The 24,534-nt window shown below is 38.1% G+C and overlaps 4 protein-coding genes across 13 annotated transcripts in view; 3 read left to right on the forward strand and 1 right to left on the reverse strand.

Annotated features, from left to right (window-relative positions):
* The window catches only part of LOC110377693 (NAD kinase), a 47,084-nt gene extending 39,627 nt beyond the window's left edge, over positions 1 to 7,457 (forward strand). For 7 of the 10 annotated variants that reach the window (XM_064039081.1, XM_049850646.2, XM_049850649.2 and 4 more), the window contains 6 exons: positions 1,772 to 1,966; positions 2,274 to 2,376; positions 2,712 to 2,915; positions 3,450 to 3,607; positions 4,628 to 4,710; positions 5,774 to 7,457. In XM_064039081.1, coding sequence (XP_063895151.1) covers positions 1,772 to 1,966; positions 2,274 to 2,376; positions 2,712 to 2,915; positions 3,450 to 3,607; positions 4,628 to 4,710; positions 5,774 to 5,987 — 957 coding nt within the window. In that variant the 3' untranslated portion in view covers positions 5,988 to 7,457. Of the gene's footprint in view, positions 1 to 1,771; positions 1,967 to 2,273; positions 2,377 to 2,711; positions 2,916 to 3,449; positions 3,608 to 4,137; positions 4,221 to 4,627; positions 4,711 to 5,773 lie in introns of those variants that run through there. The other 3 variants (XM_049850642.2, XM_049850632.2, XM_049850661.2) reach the window with 2 other exon arrangements.
* A 264-nt stretch (positions 7,458 to 7,721) lies between these two features.
* LOC110377701 (large ribosomal subunit protein mL41) lies at positions 7,722 to 8,353 on the forward strand. The gene has a single exon (XM_021336676.3). It carries the CDS (start codon positions 7,796 to 7,798, stop codon positions 8,282 to 8,284), a length of 489 nt encoding a protein of 162 aa, XP_021192351.1. The 5' UTR covers positions 7,722 to 7,795; the 3' UTR covers positions 8,285 to 8,353.
* A 1,586-nt stretch (positions 8,354 to 9,939) lies between these two features.
* On the forward strand, positions 9,940 to 21,953 carry LOC110377686 (1,4-alpha-glucan-branching enzyme). Its single transcript, XM_021336652.3, has 14 exons — positions 9,940 to 10,329; positions 11,269 to 11,438; positions 11,986 to 12,203; positions 12,998 to 13,142; positions 13,262 to 13,352; positions 13,666 to 13,875; positions 17,360 to 17,431; positions 17,570 to 17,741; positions 18,079 to 18,288; positions 18,681 to 18,852; positions 19,236 to 19,420; positions 19,860 to 19,997; positions 20,712 to 20,825; positions 21,671 to 21,953. The coding sequence occupies exons 1-14, from the start codon at positions 10,217 to 10,219 to the stop codon at positions 21,716 to 21,718; spliced, it is 2,058 nt and encodes a 685-aa protein (XP_021192327.3). The 5' UTR covers positions 9,940 to 10,216; the 3' UTR covers positions 21,719 to 21,953.
* LOC110377685 (glutathione S-transferase C-terminal domain-containing protein homolog) lies at positions 20,847 to 24,291 on the reverse strand. The gene has a single exon (XM_049850493.2). It carries the CDS (start codon positions 22,872 to 22,874, stop codon positions 21,966 to 21,968), a length of 909 nt encoding a protein of 302 aa, XP_049706450.2. The 5' UTR covers positions 22,875 to 24,291; the 3' UTR covers positions 20,847 to 21,965.
* Between the last annotated feature and the right edge of the window lie 243 nt (positions 24,292 to 24,534).

Consider the following 24,534-nt stretch of genomic DNA (forward strand, 5'->3'; position numbering starts at 1 on the left):
CGATTCATAGCAATGTCTACTGTGTACGCCATATGTGATCGTTCTTAGATGAACTTGAGAATTGAAAAGTTTGTTTAGTTTTTTGATATATTCAGAAATTATAACAATGTAGTACCTAAGCACATGAGACATATTATGTACAATCAATACCTAACCAATCATCCTCCGAGCCTTTTTCCCAACTATGTTGGGGTCGGCTTCCAGTCTAACCGGATTCAGCTGAGTACCAGTGCTTTACAAGAAGCGACTGCCTATCTGACCTCCTCAACCCAGTTACCCGGGCAACCCGATACCCCTTGGTTAGACTGGTGTCAGACTTACTGGCTTCTGACTACCCGTAACGACTGCCAAGGATGTTCAATGACAGCCGGGACCTACAGTTTAACGTGCCATCCGAAACACAGTCATTGGTGTCTAAGATATACTTAGAAAGTACATACAAACTTAGAAAAGTTGCATTGGTACTTGCCTGACCTGGGATCGAACCCGCGCCCCCATACTTGAGAGATTGGTCCTTTACCCACTAGGCCACCACGACAATACCTAACCAATCAATATTACTAAAAACCTGGACTCAAAAATTTCAAATGCAAGCAGTGTTCAGCGAATTTTTGTAATTCTCTAATGCCGTGATTATTTTATAACCTAACCAAAGGGTGTCGGGTGACTGGGTTGTGAAGGTCAAATAAACAGTCGCTCCATGTGAAAAACTGGTACTCAGTTGAGTACCAGTATGCAGTTGCATGCGGTTAGACTGGAGGCCGATTCCAACAAGGCAGAGGATGATGGACCTGCTGACCGTAAAATTTTATATAAGAAATATATAAGAGCTAGCGAGATGAGAAGAACTAGCTACAAACAACCGGAATTTGAATGAATAGTATTCTATTTGCTTACTCGTTCGGATCTTTACGATTTGTTGTGTTGATGATGTTACTACAACCATGACACAATCTCATTCAATACTACTATGTAGCTAGAGTTTCTATTGATAGAAAAAAAACTCAACCAACGTACTTATGAGTATGTAGGTTTAACAAATTATCATAATCTTTACTATTTAGTATATAGGTAAAGAGTTGATTTTTTGTGTTTGCATAAAAAAGAAATTCACTGTTCTAAACTACACTATCCTCGCACGGAATGAAGTTTCCCCGGGACGCGGTGTAGCTGCTAAAAACACCTAGTACCATACTTAATAAGTACAAGTACGTACACATAATGAATTAGCATACATTTATAATGAAATCAAGCAATTTACCTTAATGATTATAAGCACGTGGGATACACGACGTATCCATGTGTTTATGAATAATGCATCTTATGGAATCGCTGGAATTTGGTCGTTCGCCAACATTTATTGCTAAGACGCACACGTGTCCGTCATTTTCATTCATGTATTTTATTTTAAAACGGTGCAATTTATTTTATAGGAATGGGGATTTAAGGATGATTATTTTACATATTTATATAGTTTCGCTTTTCAGTCACTTACCAAAAAATAAATAGGTCAATAGTAAAGTTTAGCCCAAATAATAGTGAAAAGAAGTAGAAGAAAGAATGTAAATAAAATAGTGGTTCTAAAAACATGAAACAATCAAAATTCATTTCAACTTCACAGTTTGATGTTGAAATTAATTCTTCAGAAAAAAAAAACAATGTAGCTAGGCTCAAGTCATTTATGTTCCCACATTACTTTGCCAACATACCAACAAAAGATATAGAACAGCCACAAAAAATCCCCTATTTTTATTATAGCCTCTAATTCCAGGACAAGAGCATGGTAGTCTTCGTGGAAGCAGCGGTTTTGGATGACAGACTGTTAGCCGAGTACGGTGACTTCTCCTCAGTGAAGGAACGGCTGATGACCTTCAGGGCTGGCACTGATGATCTCACGGATAAGATTGACTTCATCATCTGTTTGGGTGGTGATGGCACGCTGTTGCATGCGAGCTCGCTGTTCCAGGTGAGTTGTATAGCGGTGGAGTAGACCTATGAATTTGGATAGACTTGATGAATATTTAGAGATTTCGATGAGAAATTGGTGAATATGAGTTTGATCCACACTATGTTCTAGTACGATAAATTGTTTGTATAATGTCTTATAAACAGTCCCTTGACACATAGCTAAAACATTAGTTATCCCTCTTTAAAAATAATGCTTTATAATGAAGTTTCCTTTTTTCTTGAAATTACTTTTAAAAGACTTACTCTCATTGTTATTTTTCTGTTCAGTGATTTCAATACCTTAAACTTGTCATATTTCTTTCCAGCAATCAGTCCCCCCTGTGATGGCATTCCACTTGGGCTCTCTAGGGTTTCTAACACCCTTCGAGTTCAACAACTTCCAGGATCAAGTTATGAACGTACTGGAAGGTAAGAATCTTTTACTGCTTATGTGATATGTTCCATCTTTTATTCGTGTATCGTCGAATACATTTGAATATCCGAAACTACTAATAACTTCACGTCAGCAGCCAAAATGTAATGAGTAAAAAATTGCTGCGCAGACGCAAGGTGTCAGATAGCTAACTTCGGAGACACAAAGGTATTTGACGAGAGCTATTCTTCAAGTCTGACAGATTTCCTTTGAAGTAAAAATACAGGTCCAAATTGTCATGCATAAGCTTCTGCCTCAACACTGACATTAAACCACTCCTCTTGATCAAGCAATCATCCCTTAGAAATAACTCCCAAAATATAATTTCCAGGTCACGCAGCCCTAACGTTACGTTCGCGTCTACAATGCGTGGTGCTACGCAAGAGTCGCGACGACAAAGACGGCAAGGAGAAGAAGAAGCCCACCACGATACTGGTGCTCAACGAGGTGGTAGTAGACCGGGGACCTTCGCCTTACCTGTCCAATATCGATCTGTTTCTAGATGGGAAGCATATCACTTCAGTACAGGGAGATGGTAAGAAACTTAGAATGTAATTTAAGGAGGCTTTTGTCTTGAGACTAAGCTGTCATAAATGAATGGTTTTTGCTCCAGACGAAAACTAAATGTCGTAACATTTTGGAAGTACATGTTTTTCGAAATTCTGCATCGTGGTCCGAAAGAGGGTGATGTTAGCAATATAATCCACTCAGCCTATTTGCCAACTAGGTTGGGGTTGTCCCCAATCTACTTGGATGCAGATGAGTACCAGTGTCTTACATGAAGAGGCTGCCTATCTGACCTCGTTACCCGTGCGCCCGATACCCCTTGGTAACACCGGTAGTCAGACTTTCTGGCTTCTGACTACAGCACACCTCTGTAACAGCTGCTCACGACGTTCAAATGTGCTTCTTATTGAAGTAGTTCTATGCAAAAGATATTGCACTTCTCACAAGCCCTTTCGGTTACCTACGTCAAAACCCACTTGCATTAAGGTGAATTGCCTAGTTAAGATATTCATTACAGTTTTAATCCTTCAAGTTAACAATAGTGATATATTTCAATTTCCAGGCCTAATAGTATCGACCCCAACTGGCAGCACGGCATACGCGGTGGCTGCCGGCGCCAGCATGATACACCCGTCAGTCCCCGCCATCATGGTGACGCCCATCTGCCCCCACTCCCTCTCCTTCAGGCCTATCGTTGTACCCGCTGGAGTGGAACTCAAGGTAATTACAACTTTATGTCTAAGGCTTTAAGAATGAATTCCGATAAGCAAATGTTCACGGTGTTCCATATTAAAACGTACCCAATATTTTATCTATCTGTTGATTTGCTCACTGCCGATAGAATTTTGACATCAGCATCTTTCGAGCCCTTTTTCTCAACTACGTTGGGGCCGGCTTCCAGTCTAACCGGATGCAGCTAAGTACCTACCAGTGTTTTACAAGGAATGATTGCCCTATCTGACCTCCTCAACCCAGTAAGCAAAAAGCAGCTAGTAAGCAAAACAGCAGATAGATAATTAATTCGATAAACGATTCTGCATAGATATCGAGGTATCCGCAAAGGAACGCGCAGTTTCGTCCTAAGACAAGTGAATGTTTGTAAGGTTGTATTTCGATACAAATAATAAAATTGGCTAACATTTAATTGGTATAACATTTATTTTGGTTTGTTCTCTTCACAGGTTCGTATATTTACATAGTAATATATTTTACTTTTTAATGTCCCCATAGTTAACTAAATACAATTCTAGATCGCTCTGTCCCCGGACGCGCGAAACGCGATGTGGGTGTCATTCGACGGGCGCAACCGACAAGCGTTGCAGCACGGAGATAGGTACCTGCCCCCCCCCCCCACCCTAACTCAGCACGCCGCTATACGCTTGTAAACGCATGTCTATATAATATTATGTGTATATAGTGCTGTTGGTCACTAATTTATTGTTGTCTTATTGTCTACTCTAGATAGTTCCTCGAGTATTTTTTTTTTGTATGTTCTTATGTATAATTAGGACTATGTCATAGTAAGTATGTATTAACCAAATAACAAAAAAATTGTTATGAGTAAAAAAAAACTTCCCCTTCACTGAGATACAAAATACGAACCCTAGGACTTCTAAAATTGTAGGCAAAATTCCAAATTTGATCTAAGGATAATCTACAACGACCTTAAAACATGAGGTCATTTAGGCACTCAAATGGTAGAATGGTAGAATTCAGCCGAGGTGTCCGGGCTTGTTTCAGATAATGCCCACGCTAGAGGCGCGTAGTGCCGCCAGTGTGTCGTTCGACGGGCGTTCGCAAGTCACGCTCAGGCCGGGCGATAGGTAACGCATACATTTTCTACCGAGACGGCATCATCACAGATTACATACTCAATAGATGAATCAATTTGGGGTCATATTTCTGAAAAATCTTAGCTCTGTTTTGTAATAATTAAAAGAGTTGAGTTCTACTCTAAATGGTATTCAACCAAATAAATAGCTCCAAATGTGTATTAAAGACACAGAGTCAGATTTTTGCAATTTTATATCTCATGATTAAGTAACAATGCCGTCTCCTTTGTTTTCAAAAGAATGAAATTAAAGTGGTAGTGGTCATAAAATCTTTCTATACATTCATGAACACATTGAACATCCTTTTTGTTGAAGCTGGGACAGTTTATAGGGATCTATGTGCTTCACATTTCTTGTCAAATTACTTTGTCGCTCCTAAGTGTCCACTAATTACTGCATGATGTACTACTGCGCATGCGTGAGGTATTTTGCAGAGTTATTTTCGGAGCGGCAAAGTTAATTGACGACAATTGTAGCATATCTGGTGAAGGGCTGCAGTTGTTTTTTAGATTTTTCTATAGAAAGGAGTAGATTTTATTACTGTAGATCAATATGCTTAATGCTTCTGCTTTGCATGTATGTGCTAGACGTTATCTAACATTAACTTATTTTAGTCACTTATCATATCCATCATGCACGTTAATTTATTTGTGATTAATTTAATTTAGTTTTTGAACTTTTGTAGTTAATTTATTTAGGGCTGATTTTTCAATCGCCAGATAACTGTTATCTGAGGAATAAGTTTGACGTTTTGACAGCTTTTGTATAGAAAATATGTCAAACTGCCATATTTATTCCTCAGATAGAAGTTAACTGATGATTGAAAAATCAGCCCTTAAAGAATAAGTAAATCATAATTTTTGGCAACTCTGAGGAATTCAATATGCAATGGCATCATTTTAAACTTTGTTTTTTGAATCCCAAAAATATAAACCAACTATTCCTATTCGAAATATGAAATACCTACATCATCATCATCATCATCATTTAAAATTTCATTTAACCAATCAAAACCCCTTAGACCATAAACTAAAACCTCCATTTTTACCAACAGCCTATACGTGACGACGTCAGTCTACCCCGTCCCGTCAATATGCGCGCAGGACCAAATCTCCGACTGGTTCGACTCTCTCGCCGAGTGCCTACACTGGAACGTTCGCAAAAAACAAAAACAGATCGACGAACTCAGCGACATGACCCACTCCTCCAGCGATAACCTCGAGGAACTGGACCACAACCATCATGACGAAAGACCCGCTGACACATGACCAGTGTCAACTTGACCATAGTGGACAAGACGTGATAAGAACTCTTTAGTTACTTTGTCTGTAAGCGAAATGCCAATGTTGTTTCAAGTGAACGTGAAATGTTTCGTTTAACACCGGTTTTTACACCACTTTTATCGATAAAATTGAAAATGTGTTCTGAATTTGTAAAATTGTTAAAATATTGTGAGGTTTATTGATTAAATATGACTTCTAAATGTACCTATGTTTTTAAAGTTAATGTGTAAAATTAACTTAAGTGAACAACGAAAATATGTGGGATGAAATTTCGGTATATGAGTGTGGAATTATTGAATGAGTTTATGATTATTATGTTTCGGCGAATAATGTGATACTGGTTGCTATAGTCTTGTTTTTGACATTCCCTTGGACAATAAAAAGTAACATGTTATGTCTTTCTCGGGTATGTTCGGTTTTTCGTCTTCTATGTTATTAAACATCTCTTACTCTTAATGAAGTGCTCAACAAACAATAGAAAATCACTCATACATCAATAAATATTTACCAGATTTAGGGGTATTTCCGAATATGCTCCTCATTTTTGCAATAATAATACATAACGACTGTTATGTGAACAACTATGAAGGTGCTAACTAAATAAAACAGTGCCAATGTAAAATATAGGTGAAGTGAAGCAGCTACTTGTTCTAGTGAAAATATGATTTTGTCGCAAATTAGGCTAATTTAGCCCTTGAATAGCTGTAATCAACCTTTTGCTAAGCCCAAAACTTTATAATTTGTTGTTTAAACTCTTAAACCTAATAAAGGAATTTGAGAAGTGTCAGCTTAATAAGTTCCCTCTTAATTTGACTTGAGCAAAAGGTTCATTATATCTGTTAAAAGAAAAATCGCTAGTGTTTAATAGCGAGCACAAAAATGTCGATAGTCGATAGTTTTTTATTACTTTCAGCTCTTTCTTAACGTTTAGGGATTGAAACGTAACGTGTACAAAAGAAATCGCGATATTATTTTTATTTAATGTGACATCACAGTTATGAAGTTCCTTGGCTGTTTTTAATATAAATATTGCCTGCTAACGTCAAGTAATGTGATTGTGATTTTCTTCTTTTTTATGTGTATCAAATAACCGAATTCGATAAACTAATCATGCTCCGCATATGTGTAAACCTTAGTGTAACACTTAAATAACATTTATGTATGTCGATATTTTTTTATGAATTATATGTATTTTAATTGTTTTCTGCAGTTATGATTAGCCAACACTCACGTTTGATTACTAAAGTGGTTACTTTAATTATGTCTTTGTGAATCTCCGCTTGTCTTATGAATATGTTATTTGGTTGTGGTATTATGGCAGCAGTGCAATATTTGTAATATAAACATTATTTCTTTTTTTGTTTCCTGGATGTATGTATATGTATTGGTGTTCAATGAGTATAATAGAAGGATAAATTATGTGTATAGTTTTACAATAAATTATATGAATGCGAATTTAGTTTTTTTACAAATCCCCGAAACTCCTCGAAAACCTAAACGAACCTACCCCGCTAACGAACTTGTAACTGAGAAACCTCGGGATTTTCACAACTACTATTCACATTATGGTAATAATAAAAGCTGATAGATCCCTGTTTATTTCAATGCCACCCAGAAATTCAAGGACTTATTTAAAGTAGCGTAGTCATTAAATTATCACCTATGTAAAATACCGGTTTTCACAACACTAAAAACTCAAAAGGCTTTGCGTCAAAAACAACAATTTTCAGTTGTCACAATGACATTTGCATAACCTACAAATTCGCAGAAAAAGTATTATTTACTGAAAGAAAATGTCTAAAATAACAAGTTTAATCAACTTTATATCGAAGAGGAGCATTTCGGTGTCAGCTCCGAGAGAAGGCAAAAGGAATTTCAGAAAATTTGTGATCGCCAATAAGAGAGGTTCGCGTATCCATCGTAAACAGCAGATGACTGAAAACAGGGAGTTGGAGGTTGATAGGCGAGGAGTTCGTGATGTAGGATACGAGTTAAACGGCCGCTTTGTCACCGTACCTGAGATGATACCAGAAATAATCGTTCCAGATTTGAAAGACTGCGATTTAAAGCCTTACGTTTCGTACAAGGCCGCTGATGTTATTCAGAGCGAGTTTACGCCTCAGCAACTGTTTGACGCTGTGTATATGAAGAAGATCGTAACTGATTATAAAGCTGGGAAGTTGGATGAAGATGGTTTCCCTCTTGAGCCATCAGAGGAAGAAAAGTTACAGCCTGATGAAGCAGTACGGAGGGCTAAGAGAACTGGCTCAGATATATTTTAGTGTGCTTGGAAGTTTTGTAGTGTAGCTTTATTATAGATAAGATTATTGAATAAATATTATTAAATTGTTGTCAAAGGGTTTTTTGTATTTTAGATTAGTGTTGGTGCTCAGATAGTTCTATTCATCACATGTAATCCTACTACTTTATGTTAGTTATTTTATATTATTTTATTTCCGTCTTTATATTTTGTATGTCAACCAAGCTTATAAAAAGAATCCTCCACAAATGGGTTATCTATCACTAATTCAAATCAGTCCAGTAGTTTCTGAAATTAGTGCATTCAAACTAACAAACTCTCGAGCTTTATAATACATATCACTATAGTTTATATTGATGAGTTAAAATGCATAGGAAAATTAACTTTGTCTCAACTACTTATGTTAAAATAGTCAGTACAGCCCTTGCATCATTAATTATCATTGACAATATGGATATGAACTTGCTGTACCTCTATACTGGGGTACAGGCGCATATACGCACACGACACAATACATTTTTTACTGTCTTGTAATTACCAGCATACAAGCAGTTAACTATGCTGTAATAGCTGAATAACTGCACAATCACACAATCTTAGAACAAGATGTTCCATGACTACAAACGGGAAGATTAGTTCACAGACAAAACCATTTTTGTAGGGCGACTAGATGTTTGTATTTCTTTTCTACATCTAATATTCTAAAGCTAACAATTTTGCTTGTTTGATTGAATGCGTTAATCTCCGGAACCACTGGGTTGATTTGAAAAATAATGAATAAATAGTTATTAAATAACCCATCTATTGATCTATCGACCTTTTTGTCCGGGTACGCGGAGTAATGCCCATGGCACGCAAATGAAACCGTCGGCGGGAGCTAGTTAGTATAAAAAAGTAAATAATACGATATATAACGACATATTGTGATACAAAGGCGTTATGAGCAACTAAACTTCTCACGAACTGTATCGACAGTCGATAATTTCTACTAGTCAATAGTCAATAGTAAACCGCCCACTGAAGTGGTTGCGGCGACAATAGCACCGACGATGTTGCGAAAAGTCGTGCTCCGAAGAACGCTGCACTAGGATACCCCAAGGGTACATGTTTGGGCCTATCCAATTTTTAATTTTATATTAATTGCGTAAATTAAGCTCTTGGCTTGGCTATACTAATTATTATACTCTTGTAGATTTAATCTTGGACCTAATAGTAAACATAAACATTCTGTTTACTATCCCTAGCAAACGGTTTGATAGCCTACAACTACAAGGTGTTATCTGCTTACAAAATGCGATAACATTCTGCAATAAAACAACATAACTTTAAAAGTTATCGAGTATATAGTAGTAGGTATATGGTTAGATATCGAGTACCTATCTATCAGAGCTTAGCTATTTATTATGTAAAGATGTAAAGAAAGATAATCGCGAAAATGTTTGACAAAATTTATACTCCAATCTATTTGTAGGTTGTGGAGTATTCACGCGGTGAAGTAGTGATTATGCTAATTTTACGGCAGTCTAGAAAATTTTCCACGCGCATGGTAGATGTGTGCATTTCACTTAAATAAATATTTTGTCGGTAGATGTTAACATACGATGTGCACCCACTTGAGAAGATATCTAAAAGTGCCTAATAAATCTCTTACATAAAAATGATCTGCGAATAAAATATAACGCTATCTTTTACAATCACGATAGGACGGAATGTTCGAATGGACTTTTTTATACGTATTTTTGTAAACAAATGACCGGTCCGTGTTCATTTAAAATTAAATAAGTGAAACATAGTCTCGTGGCACGTTTGACCCGCACATTATCTAAATTGTACCCGTCTACAGTTCATAAATAAAATCGAACTAAGTTTTATCATTTAAACTAGAGATATCATTTCGCGCGGTTGTCCGCGCCTGCGCAGTTCGTACCGGTTTGACAATAGCTACATAAACATAATGGGCGGTAACTATTCAGCTATGGACCCGATGGAAGTCCCTGTGCCCGATATAGCGACGTTATTCGAACGTGATGGTTATTTGAAGCCATATGAAAGAGAAATTAGACGCAGGTAAGCCCCTTACGTTCCCTTTATAGTTTGCTATTACTTTTGAGTGAGTTTCTCTATTAAAACAGTGTTTTTAAGCAATATTTGGCGTTAATTTAAGGTTAACTCTTCTGTGTTTACGATTTTTGGTCAATAAAGCGAGGCAGCGCTTTATATTTTTACCCGTAAAGATGTATCAAAGATGTTATTTTAGATAAGTACAGAAAATTAATACAGAAACAATATGTAATGAAATGCAGTATAACTGTTTCCTGCCTTTGTATTCAAAGTGAATGTTAATAATGGAATTTAATTTCCACGTTAATGTCGCTTTCGTTTATACAGCGCTGCAAGCGCTCCATGTGCTCTGTGACGTTCCCAATGTCAAACTTAAGGTCAATTCATATCAAAATTGAAAGCGTAACGTTTAGACGCACTTTTATTCTCCAACATTCAGTAATTAGCTCTTATTTTGTAATATGCATAATAATAATGTAAACTTGAGATAATGCGAACTTGCTAACCATGATTAATTAACGTTGTTTATCTGAGCAGAATACCTACTTATTTACGTTTATCTACTTGGCACATGTGTACACTATCTACTTTAGATACATGGTCGCTAGTAACAAACAATGATCAAGATGCCATTAAATAGCGTTTAAGTAATTGAGATAAACGTAGTCTATGCACATCACAGAGAGATCTAATAAGTACCTAACTCTGTTTATCTAAACTTTAGATAAACCTGCATTTATTTATTTTATCTATTGGCTTAGAAGGTATACCTAGGTACTCAATATTATTGTACAGTTATACCTACCTACATTTAGTGGGGACTAAGTTTGGAGTAGGTACGGTCTTAACAGCGATTTAACAACAGAAAAATTCTAAACTTATAAAATATTCACAGTTATATCGCTACAATGCATTCGATGTTAAAAGACTATCATAATATTCCAGATATGGCTGCTACAAAGATCTATGGGACCGTATCGAATCATGGGAGGGAGGATTCGACGGTTTCACAAAGGGGTACAAATACTTCGGGCCGCAATACAACTCGGATGGGTCCGTGACATGGCGGGAATGGGCCCCTGGAGCACACAGCTTGCATCTGCAAGGAGATTTCAGTAAGTAGGCTTTGTAACATCTACTGGCAGTACCTACTGGCTGGCTGACTTGTGCCCATAAACAACCATAGTTTTTAATTTTCATGCTTTGTTTAGGCTCTTAATTTTGGAACAAACTATTGAACTTCATTTGTTTCCCTTATAAAATAATGCAGAATTTCGTAGTCGTTGGAATCTGTTGAATGTCTAAATTGGAGACAGTTAACGATCCTTGTATGTATTCAAATAAGAAATAGGTACCCAACTGTCTAGCCGCATTGGACAAGAATAGATGCGGGCATTACTCTCTCCTCTCTAATGGACATTCCATTTGAATATAATTGATGCAGTTTATACTTAAATCTATTCTGATTAGAGTGCAAAATTCAATAACAAAGAGCAGTCACCTGATTTTTTCCAAGTAGGTAGGAAGGGCCTTTATTGCCAGATTAGTTAGGTACTTACAATAATACATCACGCATTGACGCATTCAATCCATGAAAAAGTATCTACATTATAACCTATACATATAACCTAACCTAACCTGTGGTATTTCCCCTATTTGCAGATGGCTGGAACTCAAAAAGTCATCCATTCAAAAAGTTAGAATTCGGCAAATGGGAGCTGTCGATACCAGCCAACGCCGACGGGTCGTGCCCACTGAAACACGGCAGTCGTGTGCAACTTATAGTTAACGATAACTTATACAGGCTCTCTCCTTGGGCAGACTATGTCAAACCTTTTGAGGGATTCACGTACCAACAGTTTATTTATAGGCCAGAAAATGTGAGTAGTTCTTTATTCGTCTCCTTTTCTTTTTATGAATCAACTAGCTGTTGCCCGCGACTTCGTCTGCGTGGGCAATATAGAATTTCCAATTTCGTTTATTTAATCGTTCATTGCTCAACCCCTGTAGGTGATAGCGTGATAATATATAGCCTATGTGTTGAACCGGCCTCCAGGTAATAGTCATGCAAAATTTGATTTAAATTCATGCAGTACTTTTTGAGATTATCCGGGACAAACATACAGACAAACAGATAAACAGACATACAGACAAAAATTCTAAAAACTACATATTTGGGTTCAGAATCGATCATGGATCATCCCCCAAGTATTCTTTTAAAAAAATATTCAATGTACAGTTTTGACTTTCCTATCATTTTATTATATGTATAGATTAACCTGCTGCCGAGTTCAGGAGATATTGCGGATCTACTGTAGTGGGCACTGTGTTCTTTCTTCGTTTTATGTAGTCCCTTGTGTTCGTTCCGTTATATCCTCCCCTATGTATTTTTTTATGTAGAATTTCCCCCCAAATACTTACTCCTTTATGTAGGTATTCCCCTGTGTATCTACTCCCGCATATACTTCCCCATGTCTCATGTACTCCCTTATGTTTTCCCCCATATAGGTAGGTACACTGGATCTGCCAGTAGGAAACCAATATTTGCCTCTTCTGTTTATCGGACAACTCTTTATGCAAAGGGCTATTGGTTTTCAACATTTATAGTTGCACCTCAAATAATGGTCAATAACTATGTATTTATTAATTAGTGTACCTACTTTTTTCTTTCCAGCCTTACAAATTTAAGCACCCTAAAGTAGCGAAGCCCAAGTCCCCCCGTATATATGAGTGCCACGTCGGCATCGCCACAGCTGAGGGCAAAGTCGGCACATACAACGAATTTAGAGATAATGTTCTACCTAGGATTAAGAAGCAAGGTAAGTCCTTCGTATATCTAAGCTAATTAATAGCATATTAAAATTACCTATATGTTGGAAATGTATGAATAAATGCCTTATGCCTATGCCTTAGGTAATAATAAAGTGGATATTTTCAGGTTACAATTGTATACAGCTGATGGCAATAATGGAGCATGCTTATTACGCGTCCTTCGGTTACCAAGTCACAAGTTTCTATGCTGCTAGCAGGTCAGTCTCTTACCTACCTACACTTTCAATTCCGTTGGCCCGACAGAAATATTTACACCTTTAGAGAAAATTACTCTGATCTTGAGATGAGCTCAAGGTTTTAACTGCATTACATCTATAGGGGCACTAAGTCCATTATAAAGTTGAAAAGAGAAATTTGTTCTCCCGGTGACGTGGGTGAAAACGCGAGAAACAGCCAGTACCTACTTTTTATGTATACTTTAATATCCTACTCTTTTTATTATCTTTTCCTAGCAGCGCTCATGTAAAGATACGAATCTATTCATGATTTATCTTTTCTCCTCCATTCCAGTCGCTACGGCACCCCATGCGAGCTCAAACAGCTAATAGACAGAGCTCACGAGTTAGGTTTGTACGTCCTACTGGACGTGGTCCACTCTCATGCCTCCAAGAACACGCTGGACGGACTCAACGAGTTCGATGGCACCAACTCCTGCTACTTCCATGATGGAGCTAGGGGAACTCATCAACTGTGGGACAGCAGGCTGTTCAATTATTCTGAGTAAGTAGACTTTGATCAAACTCAAATTCTAAATATTTTTGTCAAATGTCTTAAGTACTTCTTTGTCTGTGATCTGATGTCAAAACTCTTGAAGGTATTTACGTATTTGAAGAGCCATACTTACGAGTGTAAAGTAAATGTCCTTGCACATTGTCTTTGCATTGTATGACTCGGCGACTCGACCACTACCTTACATATGCAAGGACAAGGTACATATATGTTTACACACAAGTAGGTAGACGGCTAGTAGACCTATGCCGCTTTCGTGAAATAAAATATATGCAATGTTATAATGCAATTTGCACTTAAAAGTATGGTTATATTTTTATTATATTTACTACTAGCTGTTGCCCGCAACTTCGTCTGCGTAGGCAATATAGAATAGTCAAAATACTACTTATCCCGTAGGTGCATTCTTTCACGTGACAGTATAATTAGGATCAGCACTTAGCAGTCGCATAGATTCATTGATCAAGGTTGTGTTGTGGATGTGACCATTTATCTAAACAAAAGAAGTAAAGTTTGTGACGTTGTGAATAACTCTGGATCTAGTCAGCCAAATTGGAAAATTATTACGTATGGTGCGTAAGTAATTTTCACAGGAAACAGTTATAATCTATGTCTATATGCTTTGAGTCTGACAAAGCTGTCATTTGTACATTTTCTGCAGCTGCTGCGACTAATCAGAAGCCAGAAAGTCTGTCAGTTTCACCATGGATATCGTCTTGTGTATGAGACTGGATTGAAGATAGGTAGATAGGTAGTCGTCCAAGCAAAATATTGGTACTCAAACAGATTCGGTGACTGGAAGGCAACACCAACATAGTTGGGGAATAGCTGGATGGATGATAAAATGAGTCATCATCGCATAGGCGCATAGGGTAGGATAGTTTCACTACTGCGGAGAAACACTTGTATGACGGGAATTTTCTGTGCACTTACTCACTATGGTAAGGCTGACCCCACATTAGGCGTGCGCGATCTTCGGGCGTGTGAGTAGCGCGGGCGTCGCGAGCACGCTGCATGAACATCGCGTTTTGCTGCCTTGCGGCATGTGTGAAGAGTGCAAGCGACGCGCTCGCGGTGAGCACGCGGCGCTCGAGTTGCGTTCTTACCCCTTCGCCCGCTATCCCCGCCGCCCGCTAAACGCCTTAGCAGTTAAACGCTGTAGGTAAATGCCGCAGGGCAGCAAAACGCGACGCTCACGCAGCGCGCTCGCGACGCACGCGCGGCGCCCGCGCTACTCACACGCCCGAGGATCGCGCACGCCTAATGTGGGGGAGGCCTAAGCCGGGACTCCACCGAAATGTTTGCATTAGTTCACGAATAGGCAAAATGTACGTATCTGTGAGAGTCCACTTCATGTGTTCGTACTTGAAACCTGCAGTTTTGCCAAGATTTTCAAAATGTACGCTTGCAATTTGTAATTTCTTGGTGGAGCCAGCAAATCGAAAGAAACATAAGTGTTGTATACTGTGCGTCACTACCGCACACCGGGAAAATTTCGCTTCGGGGGAGGCCTAAGCCGGGACTCCACCGAAATGTTTGCATTAGTTCACGAATAGGCAAAATGTACGTATCTGTGAGAGTCCACTTCATGTGTTCGTACTTGAAACCTGCAGTTTTGCCAAGATTTTCAAAATGTAGGCTTGCAATTTGTAATTTCTTGGTGGAGCCAGCAAATCGAAAGAAACATAAGTGTTGTATACTGTGCGTCACTACCGCACACCGGGAAAATTTCGCTCTTGCGGAGGACGTTTATATACCATATTTTGGGTCACACAGGACGACAGTAAGTATCCACCGAAACACTTTCAAAGATCTGATGAACGAACAAATCAGACCTGACTTGGTCACCTGGGGCCAATCAGAGCTCTATGAAGCGATCATATGCTTTGGCTCCTACTGTTATTGTGGTTTCTGAAAATTTATTCACCTCATTCAACGATGAATGTAATTCTGATGGTACTATTAAGAACACTTGCTTAGCGCAGAAGCTGACGTTGGCAGGTCGACTCTTTTGACTTCTCGAATAGGATACCATTGGTTTTTGTGCAATGCACACCTGCAATGCATGCTGGATTAGGATAGAATACAGGTGGATAGGATTTGCAACAGAAAACAATTCTGTCTTTGTGATTGAATGACATCAAACGTAGTTTTATATAAAAGGTGTTTTTTTAAACTTGGCTCGGGTCTTACTGAGACTGTTCGTAATCGTGACCAGTGTATTTGCGATCAGAAGTTGAAAGTAAGCATGGCTCTGGTATGCGACGCGCTATTTGTACGTTTTCAGACGCAAAAGCATTTTACGTGTGTATGGTATTAAATCGAGAAAGCTCCCATTTCTTATCTGCACTTTGTATCTGGGCTTGTTCTTAAAGCTACAGAATCCTACATTATCTACCTACCTCACGCTTAGCAGCGCTTGCGAGAGACAGATCCTCCTTTCTTCTAGGATTAAGTTTACATATTTTGCATCAGAAAAAATAATTAAGGTCTACTTAATACTACTCACTCAAAGTAATTTGTTTTAAGGCCACCACATTAGTGGAAGATAAGCTAAACTATGTTTATGAAAAAATCCTGATATGAACTCCATCTGTAACTTTAAATGATAATTCATTGTTATACTAAAGTCGTCATTTTTGACATAATGTTCAAAAAATAATTTAGATGGCACCGTTTTAAATTTGGCTGAGAACTATTAATTTTCCTTTCATCAAGGTAATAATTATAATTGGATTTTGATGTGGCACGGCAAACTGACAAACACTATTGAAATGTCTATCAAAAAATTACACTACGTGTTAAAATATGGTGAATTACGGAAAATACACAACTCCATCTGTTGAAATAATAATCCTCTATAAAGAATGTATGGTAATTTATTGTCATTTACCACCTTGACAAATTTTATGTATTTTATTTAACACAGATTACCACAGATGGAGCTACTTTAACCTTGGCTAAACAAAATTTTCATATTTTTTTTTCTTCCGAAGTTACTTATAAAGGTGTGATTTTCTGTGTAAAGATTAATAATAGGCCGATCAACTAATATAAGTACAACATTCAAATGTACAGTTTTGACAAACAGATTGCGTGTCGTAATATTTTACATCTTGAATTCACAAAATTAATCATATCTTTTGATAGAGTGAATCGATTTCGATGAAACAAAAACTAAGTAATACCCCAAGTTACGTAGAATTTTTGTATATAAGCATTGTCTGCATTGAATTCGCAGATTTTACGTGAATCCCGAACGAACAAACAGATAAACAGACAAACAGACAAACAGACAAAAATGACAAAAATGATGGAAATGGGTTCTGTTAGTTATCCTTTAACATGCTGGCTATTTTTTTTGTCAATTTCTTCAATGTACAAAAATTACTTTTCTACAGATTTATTATATGTATAGATTTGTAAAAATGTATCACAAGTCTATTAACATTTACAATTTCCTTTACTCTTTCAGAACAGAAGTGCTGAGGTTCCTGTTATCAAACCTGAGGTGGTACCAAGAAGAGTACCAATTTGATGGATTCAGGTAAGAAAAACCAAACCAATATTACTACAAAATAATCTTAACAGTCTTCTTTATTTTTAGTTAATCACATGAAAGAGTAAACCAATCAATTTCTCGTTGTTTCAACATACCCCATGTATCAATGAACCCCGTTCTCAGATTCGATGGAGTCACATCAATGCTGTACCATTCCCGAGGCATCGGCGAGGGTTTCTCCGGCCACTACGACGAGTACTACGGACTGAATGTGGACACTGAAGCCTTGGTGTACCTTATGTTGGCTAACGAGATGATTCACAAGATCGATAGCAAGGCTATTACTATTGCTGAGGTGAGGAATAGTGGCTTTTGATTTTTCTACAACAAACAAGGTATTTAGGTCTGTAAAAAGATGAATTTAGAACACCCTTCTTTTTTGAAGTTGGTTGTTAAAAAATGGTTTTACATGGTACAGAATACTATTTATTAATACTATCATAAGAAAGACACATGAGGACCTAAGAACTAAAATCATTTTTTTTATTTGCCTCCATAAAAAGTCCCTCAAAGTTTTTAAGTAATTAGGTACCTACGCTAAAATAACATGTAACATTTGCCACATCTCATTACTAAGTGCAAAATCCTTAAATTCTAAAACTGCCATTAATATACCTACTCCTTATTTCCAGGACGTATCAGGAATGCCAGCATCGTGCCGCCCAGTGAAAGAGGGGGGTACTGGCTTCGACTACAGGCTGGGGATGGCCATCCCCGACATGTGGATCAAGCTGCTGAAGGAGGAGAAGGATGAAGACTGGAAGATGGGCCATATAGTCCACACGCTAACCAATAGGCGGTGGATGGAAGGCACTGTGGCTTATGCTGAGAGCCACGACCAGGTAAGTGTCGGCGTTGGCTTCCAGTCCAACCGGATGCATCTGAGAACTAGTGTATTACATGGAGCGACTGCCTATCTGACCTCCACAAACCAGTTACTAGGGCAACTTGATATCCCTTAGTAACACTGTTTAGATTTTCTTGATTACCCAAACTGTGAGTTTGGAAAATAATTGTAAAAAAGTTAGCCATACAATTTTGTTCTCTCTGTCTGGGGCCAAATGTAAGCACAGTATTTTGGACAGAGTGCTAACATTCACGTTTTAATTTGAGTTATTGCAACGACAGTGCCTTTTAATCCCTGTCCCCTTCAGATCAACGATTTTTTTTTAGCTAAAGGGAGATTACCAATTTTATTTTTCCTGTACTTTCAACTCTAATGTTCCCCTTCCAGGCGTTAGTAGGCGACAAAACAATAGCGTTCTGGCTGATGGACGCAGCGATGTACACGCACATGTCGACGCTGTCGGAGCCGAGCGGCGTGGTGGAGCGAGGCCTGGCGCTGCACTGCATGATACGACTCCTCACGCACGCGCTGGCCGGGGAGGCTTATCTTAACTTTATAGGTGAGTGGGGGTCTTTAAGCCCTAATGGGGCTCTTAAGGCCTTAATGGGGGTTTTAAGACCAAGGTGGGGACTTTAGTACATTAGGATTCTAAGGCGAATGGCTTCTGGCTAGAGCTGGCTACTTGTAGAAGGACGCTATCAGAGTCATCCTACCCACGAGTTAAAATCTTACATGGTTTACTGAAGAGTTCGTCAAAAAATTGATAGGTATTATCTTACTGTTAAAAACAGAAAGCAATGAAAAGTTGATATTGAGGATCACTAACAGGTATCATTCAAAGCTTTAAAAAAAATACAAACATCCGAATTCAGAACCTCCTCTTTTAAAGTCGGTAAAACTGCCATTTTTGTCCTTGTTTCAAAACTATATTTTGTCCCCCAGGCAACGAGTTCGGTCACCCCGAGTGGCTGGACTTCCCCCGCGCCGGCAACAACTCGTCGTACCACTACGCGCGGAGACAGTGGAACCTGGTGGATGATCCGCTGCTGAAGTACAAGTTCCTCAACCAGTTCGATAAGGATATGAATGAGTTGGAGGAGAAGTATGGATGGTTGAGTTCTGCGCCGGTGAGTATTTCAGAAACTTTTAAACTAATATTATAAAGAGGACATTTTTTCGTTGGTTTGTTGGCCCCGAAACTATTGAACCGATTTGAAAACTGTCACTGCTGCGAAGTCACGTCATCATCAGCCTTTTCCCGGGGCTCGGGTCGCTCGGGAGATGAAGACTCCTGCGAAGTCACTATTTAATTTTTGATGTGTGTTTGTCTCTACTCTAAAGGTTTCGAAACTACTGAACCGATTTAAAAATTCGTTAAATGAGAATTGGGAACCTACATACAATACCCCATGGTGCCCATGGTGGCATAGGCTGCATTTATTCCGGGTACGGGAAACAGTTTCCACAAGACGTGGAAATCTGCTAGCGTAAACACAGTCAACCTCAATTGTTACCTAGGTACCTACTTTATTATTTTACCATTGAGAAGTATATAATTTCTCCCAGGCATACGTATCGTGCAAGCACGAAGGCGACAAGGTGATCGCGTTCGAGCGCGCCGGCCTGCTGTTTGTGTTCAACTTCCATCCCTACCAGAGCTTCACCGACTACAGAGTGGGCGTCGATGTGCCCGGCGATTATAAGGTTACTATATTTTAATATTGCTAAAAAAATATTCCACTAAAAAGCAGTGGTGACACCACTTTAATTTGCTCTCTTGTGTTATCTGTAATCCCTTATGTAGCCTCACCATAAACTCTCTATGTATGTATGTACTACCCCGTACCTAGTCCCTACAGGAATGAATTTTAAGCAGTGCACAAAAAAAAACTCGTGGTCCAGAATCATTAACAACAAAAAATGTTTTTTCATTTCTTTGTCCGCCCTAAAATCAGCAAAATATGGATACCAACTATTCTTACGCGCGCCGAGCAGCGCTCGCGTCAGTAAATAGGTTTCGCGTTGCCGCCGTGCATAATATGACGACTGCGACCGTACAATCGGTTACAAAATAAACATCTTTCGATATCAATAACTTTTCTTTTTTGTACTAAAACACGACAAAATAAAAATGCACGTATCTATAAAACTTATTTAACTATAAGTTGACAAAGTTTGCGCACTGGATAAAATTCATTCCTGTATATAATTTCTGATATACTTACCTACTCTCCTTATAAACTCTATGATGTACTTCTCCTGGGTACTCCCTTACCTAATTGCCTATATACTCCCTTATGTACCTACTACCCCTATGTACTCGTATATCCTCCCCCTGCTTACCTATAATGTTAGTTAAGTTAAATCCACGTTCTCTAGTTATAATTGTCGACTTTATTAACATAGATACTTTTACAGGCGGTCCTGTGTTCCGATAGCAAAAGATACGGCGGTTTCGGTCGCGTGGAACCAGACGGTGAATTTCACAGCACGCAGGGCCAACCCTGGGGCAATCGAAGCGATTCAGTACAGGTAATATTAATAAAACATTCCTTATACATTTTCAATATTTATTTCTTGTTAGTACACCCAGATTTTTTGCTAATGATACGAGTTAGTGTGTTAGTAAGTAATTGCAATAGGAATATTCTTGAACTATAACTATTGATACGTCCATTAGAGGTTTCGTTAGTAGACACTGATCTAAGTACTTATTAACTAATTACATAATTATAATAAACAAACTTAAAAAAACAACTAATTAACAGTAAACAACAGCAATCTAGTGTAACATATATGTAGTTGAACCAAATCCCTATTATTTATTTTTAACAAAATCACTATTTTTTCTAATATTTAACTAAATCCCTTTTATTTCTAAGTTTTTACCAAATCAACCTATAACTTTCATACATCTAAATCATATAGGTAATAATATTTTGAAAGAATCTATTTCGATTTAGTCATCTTCTAAACTTTTTAGATTTTAATTTAATTATTGATTGAAACATTTACCTATAGATTCATAAAACATCGATGGTATACATATACACTGAGTGGTTCTATTAAATGCATGATTAAATAGACAATTATTTTTAACAACATCTAAGTGCCACAGAAATAGGTATTGTGGATAAAAACATGGTCATTTTTGCCATTAAAATCGCTATTATATAGACACTGATATTCTATGATGTAGAAATAACTCTAATAGAAACTTGAAACATATTAATAAACTAAGTAAATACCTACATTTAACAGTTCATTATTGGGTTTGAGGTGAGTTAAGTACAAAAGAGGGTGTTTTACATTTGACTAACAAAGCTATAGAAAGAGCTACATGACCAAACAAACTTAATTACAATCTATTGTTTCAGGTATACATCCCGTGCCGCACTGCCATTGTCTACGCAAAAGTGAATTAGATGGCACAAAGTGAAAAATTTGGTACTTTTGCTATATAAAAGTGTTAAATTTTGATACCAATGATTGATGCTTTAAAATCGGTTGAACATTGTTTAACTGGTATGAAGTCGTTTGTTGAAATGCTTATTTTTGGAGGTACAATTTTGGGAAAGTGTAAAATAAGCTATTGTTAAAAAATAGGTACAAATTCTACGTTTTTAAAATCTGTTACAACAATAAAATGATCTGTTAAAATATTTGTTTGATTTATGAAGGTTTGACAGGTACTCCTATTAGTAAATTGTTTTTTGGTGTGCAAGAGGGGGGCTTCAGTTTCATGAGTGTGACTTTGTACCCCATCTCCTCAGCCAAGCGGCCTCTATCTGAATCTATGATGCAACTGCATCTTGACCCTCTCACCGCCAGAGGGTGCTCCTTATGAGTTTGGTCAGCAGTATGCCCAATACATAGGTACTGCTCAATGGGTAAACTGGAAAACTTTTTACTTCTTGGATAAACCATCCTGTCAGTAGCATGTAGAGAGCCATAGCAACAAGGGCTCACAACAAACTTAGCATTTACTTTTAAGCATTTGTCCAAGATCAAATCTGTAGCTATGCCACAAGCATGTAAACCTATACCAATGTCAAACTCTCCGATGAAAAAGTCAACATTGCATTGAAAGAAAAATACATTGTTCATCCTCATCTTATGAACCCTGTCCCTAGCTCTGGACAAAGACTGCACTTTGTTATCCAACAGTATTATAGTGCACCTTGGCAACAGATATGCGAGGAGGATCCCCAGGTGCCCACTTCCACAGCAGAAGTCTACAATTATATCTCCTTCTTTAACTATGCTCAACACTGCCAATGCTAAATTTTCCAGTTGCTGCGACTTTCTCTGTACTCTTGAATCAGGCAGATGGCCAGCATAAGGGTTAGCACCCTCAGGTATCTCACTCCATTTAAATGTTGGCTCCAGGTCATTATTAGATATTTCCAGTTCCATCCCTTCAGTAATACAACTTAGAGCCTTTTCAATGTCTTCCTCTTTTGTAAAAATCCTCTTTTTAGGATTATGCCTCTTTGGGTCTTTCTTGTACAGGCTTACATCTTCAGTTATTGGCATTGCGATACTTTCGAATGGTAAAGGTTTCAAATTAAATTTGTCCATATAAGACAAAAAACTTTCCTGTAATTGGGGTATAGTTGTGAGATTTTTGTACCATTTGTATGTGAATGGTAATAGAGATTCAAAAACTGTCTCTCCGATAGTTTGGATTATAATGTGATATGGTGGGAACAGAACTAGGTCTGCTAATGTAAGATAGGGCCCTTCAGCATAATCATGATTTACATTCAGATCTTCAATTTTGGTAGAACTGTCTATTACTTGTGCCTTCTTTTTTGATTTCCATTTTCTTGACTTTGAAGTCCGTGGCGTGTCCGATGGTGTTGAACTATGTAAAGATGCAGTTTCCGAATCCTGTTTATCATCACTTGCCTGTTGGCCTGAACTGGTTTGTGGTATTGGACTGGGTTCTCGTGTTGTACTTGATTGTTGCTCATCACCTGTTTCTTGCACAGTTGTTGCTTGTTGCGCATCACCTGTTTGTTGCACACTTGCTGCTTGTGGTTCAGCACTTGTTTCTTGCACAGTTGCTACTTGCTGCTCAGCACTTGTTTGTTGCACAACTGTTGCTTGTGTCTCAGAACCTGATTGTGGTTCACTGCTCTCTTGTTGCTCTGTATTGGCTTGCAGTTCAGCATTTATTTCTTGACTAACCTTAACATCTGGGTCAGAACTTGATTGCTGCCCAGCATTTACACTATCTTTAGCTAAATCTCTAGCAATTTTGTACACATTATGTATTCTAACTGGCTTTTTTAAATGAGCCTCAAACCTAAGTAGGTTTCCAGGCACCTCTTTAATGTCAATAGCTGTTAGTAGATCACGCACTGTTTTTAATATATCTACTTCACAGAACTTTGTCCATATTGACGTCTCATTAGGTGCCTGGAGACAACTATGTCAGAAGCCCAGCAATCCCTTCGGATGCTCTTGCGGAGTAGGCGGACAAGCCTTGAATAGAGTAATGTGCCTGTTGACCGCGGCAAGTCCTGTTATTATAACATCTTCATACATTATGACTGGGTAAACGCACATAGCCACCGGCCAAGGAATCTCGTATTCAGTGAGCAGGAAGATCAGATCCTTCTCAACTAACGTAACTGCGGACGATAATTTCTCAGGACTTGCCTCCACTGGAACAATCCTCACAGTAACAAACTGCGATGGGCAATACTTATAAATGCAATAAGTTATAAATGAATCCAGCGGCATTTTCAATTGATGGGTCTCTTGGTATTCTTTGTAGCTCGTATATGACTCCAAGTGCACAACATTTTGCAACTTCTTCTTGAAAGTTATCCCAACCATGATTAACAAAGAGATTAATTCAACTCTTCGCTAAGACTTTGGTTATTTATTTTGCCATGGGCATTCAATCAATAAATCACAGAAAGCAATGCAATTCAATGCATCAGTCACCACGTGCACAGATTACTTTTTAGTTTAGCAAGCTACACGTGAATACCATCGAATTGTCAAAAATGTCAACGTCGATTGTAGCGCTGCCAATCGCACGGAATATCCCCGATTAGTGGGTAATGGACGGTTAGCGGGGGAAGCTCGGGGAATAATATAAATTGAGGAATTTCGAGAAATCCAGAGCAATTCTTCTGCCTGCTTAACTGTCATTTGAACACGATTTTGTATTTCGGAACGTATCAATTTCTACATTACTAGTTCTTTGTTTATGGTCGTCAATTTT

This window comes from Helicoverpa armigera, chromosome 18 (assembly GCF_030705265.1).
Source record: "Helicoverpa armigera isolate CAAS_96S chromosome 18, ASM3070526v1, whole genome shotgun sequence".
NCBI classification, from domain to species: domain Eukaryota; kingdom Metazoa; phylum Arthropoda; class Insecta; order Lepidoptera; family Noctuidae; genus Helicoverpa; species Helicoverpa armigera.

Bases quoted from the DNA above. Each gene is read 5' to 3' on its own strand.
- LOC110377686 (XM_021336652.3), top strand. From the start codon at position 10,217: ATGGGCGGTAACTATTCAGCTATGGACCCGATGGAAGTCCCTGTGCCC. The intron at 12,204-12,997 runs GTGAGTAGTTCT...TTTTCTTTCCAG, and splicing joins TTATTTATAGGCCAGAAAAT to CCTTACAAATTTAAGCACCC. The intron at 18,289-18,680 runs GTAAGTGTCGGC...TTCCCCTTCCAG, and splicing joins ATGCTGAGAGCCACGACCAG to GCGTTAGTAGGCGACAAAAC.
- LOC110377701 (XM_021336676.3), top strand. From the start codon at position 7,796: ATGTCTAAAATAACAAGTTTAATCAACTTTATATCGAAGAGGAGCATT.
- LOC110377685 (XM_049850493.2), bottom strand. From the start codon at position 22,874: ATGGACAAATTTAATTTGAAACCTTTACCATTCGAAAGTATCGCAATG.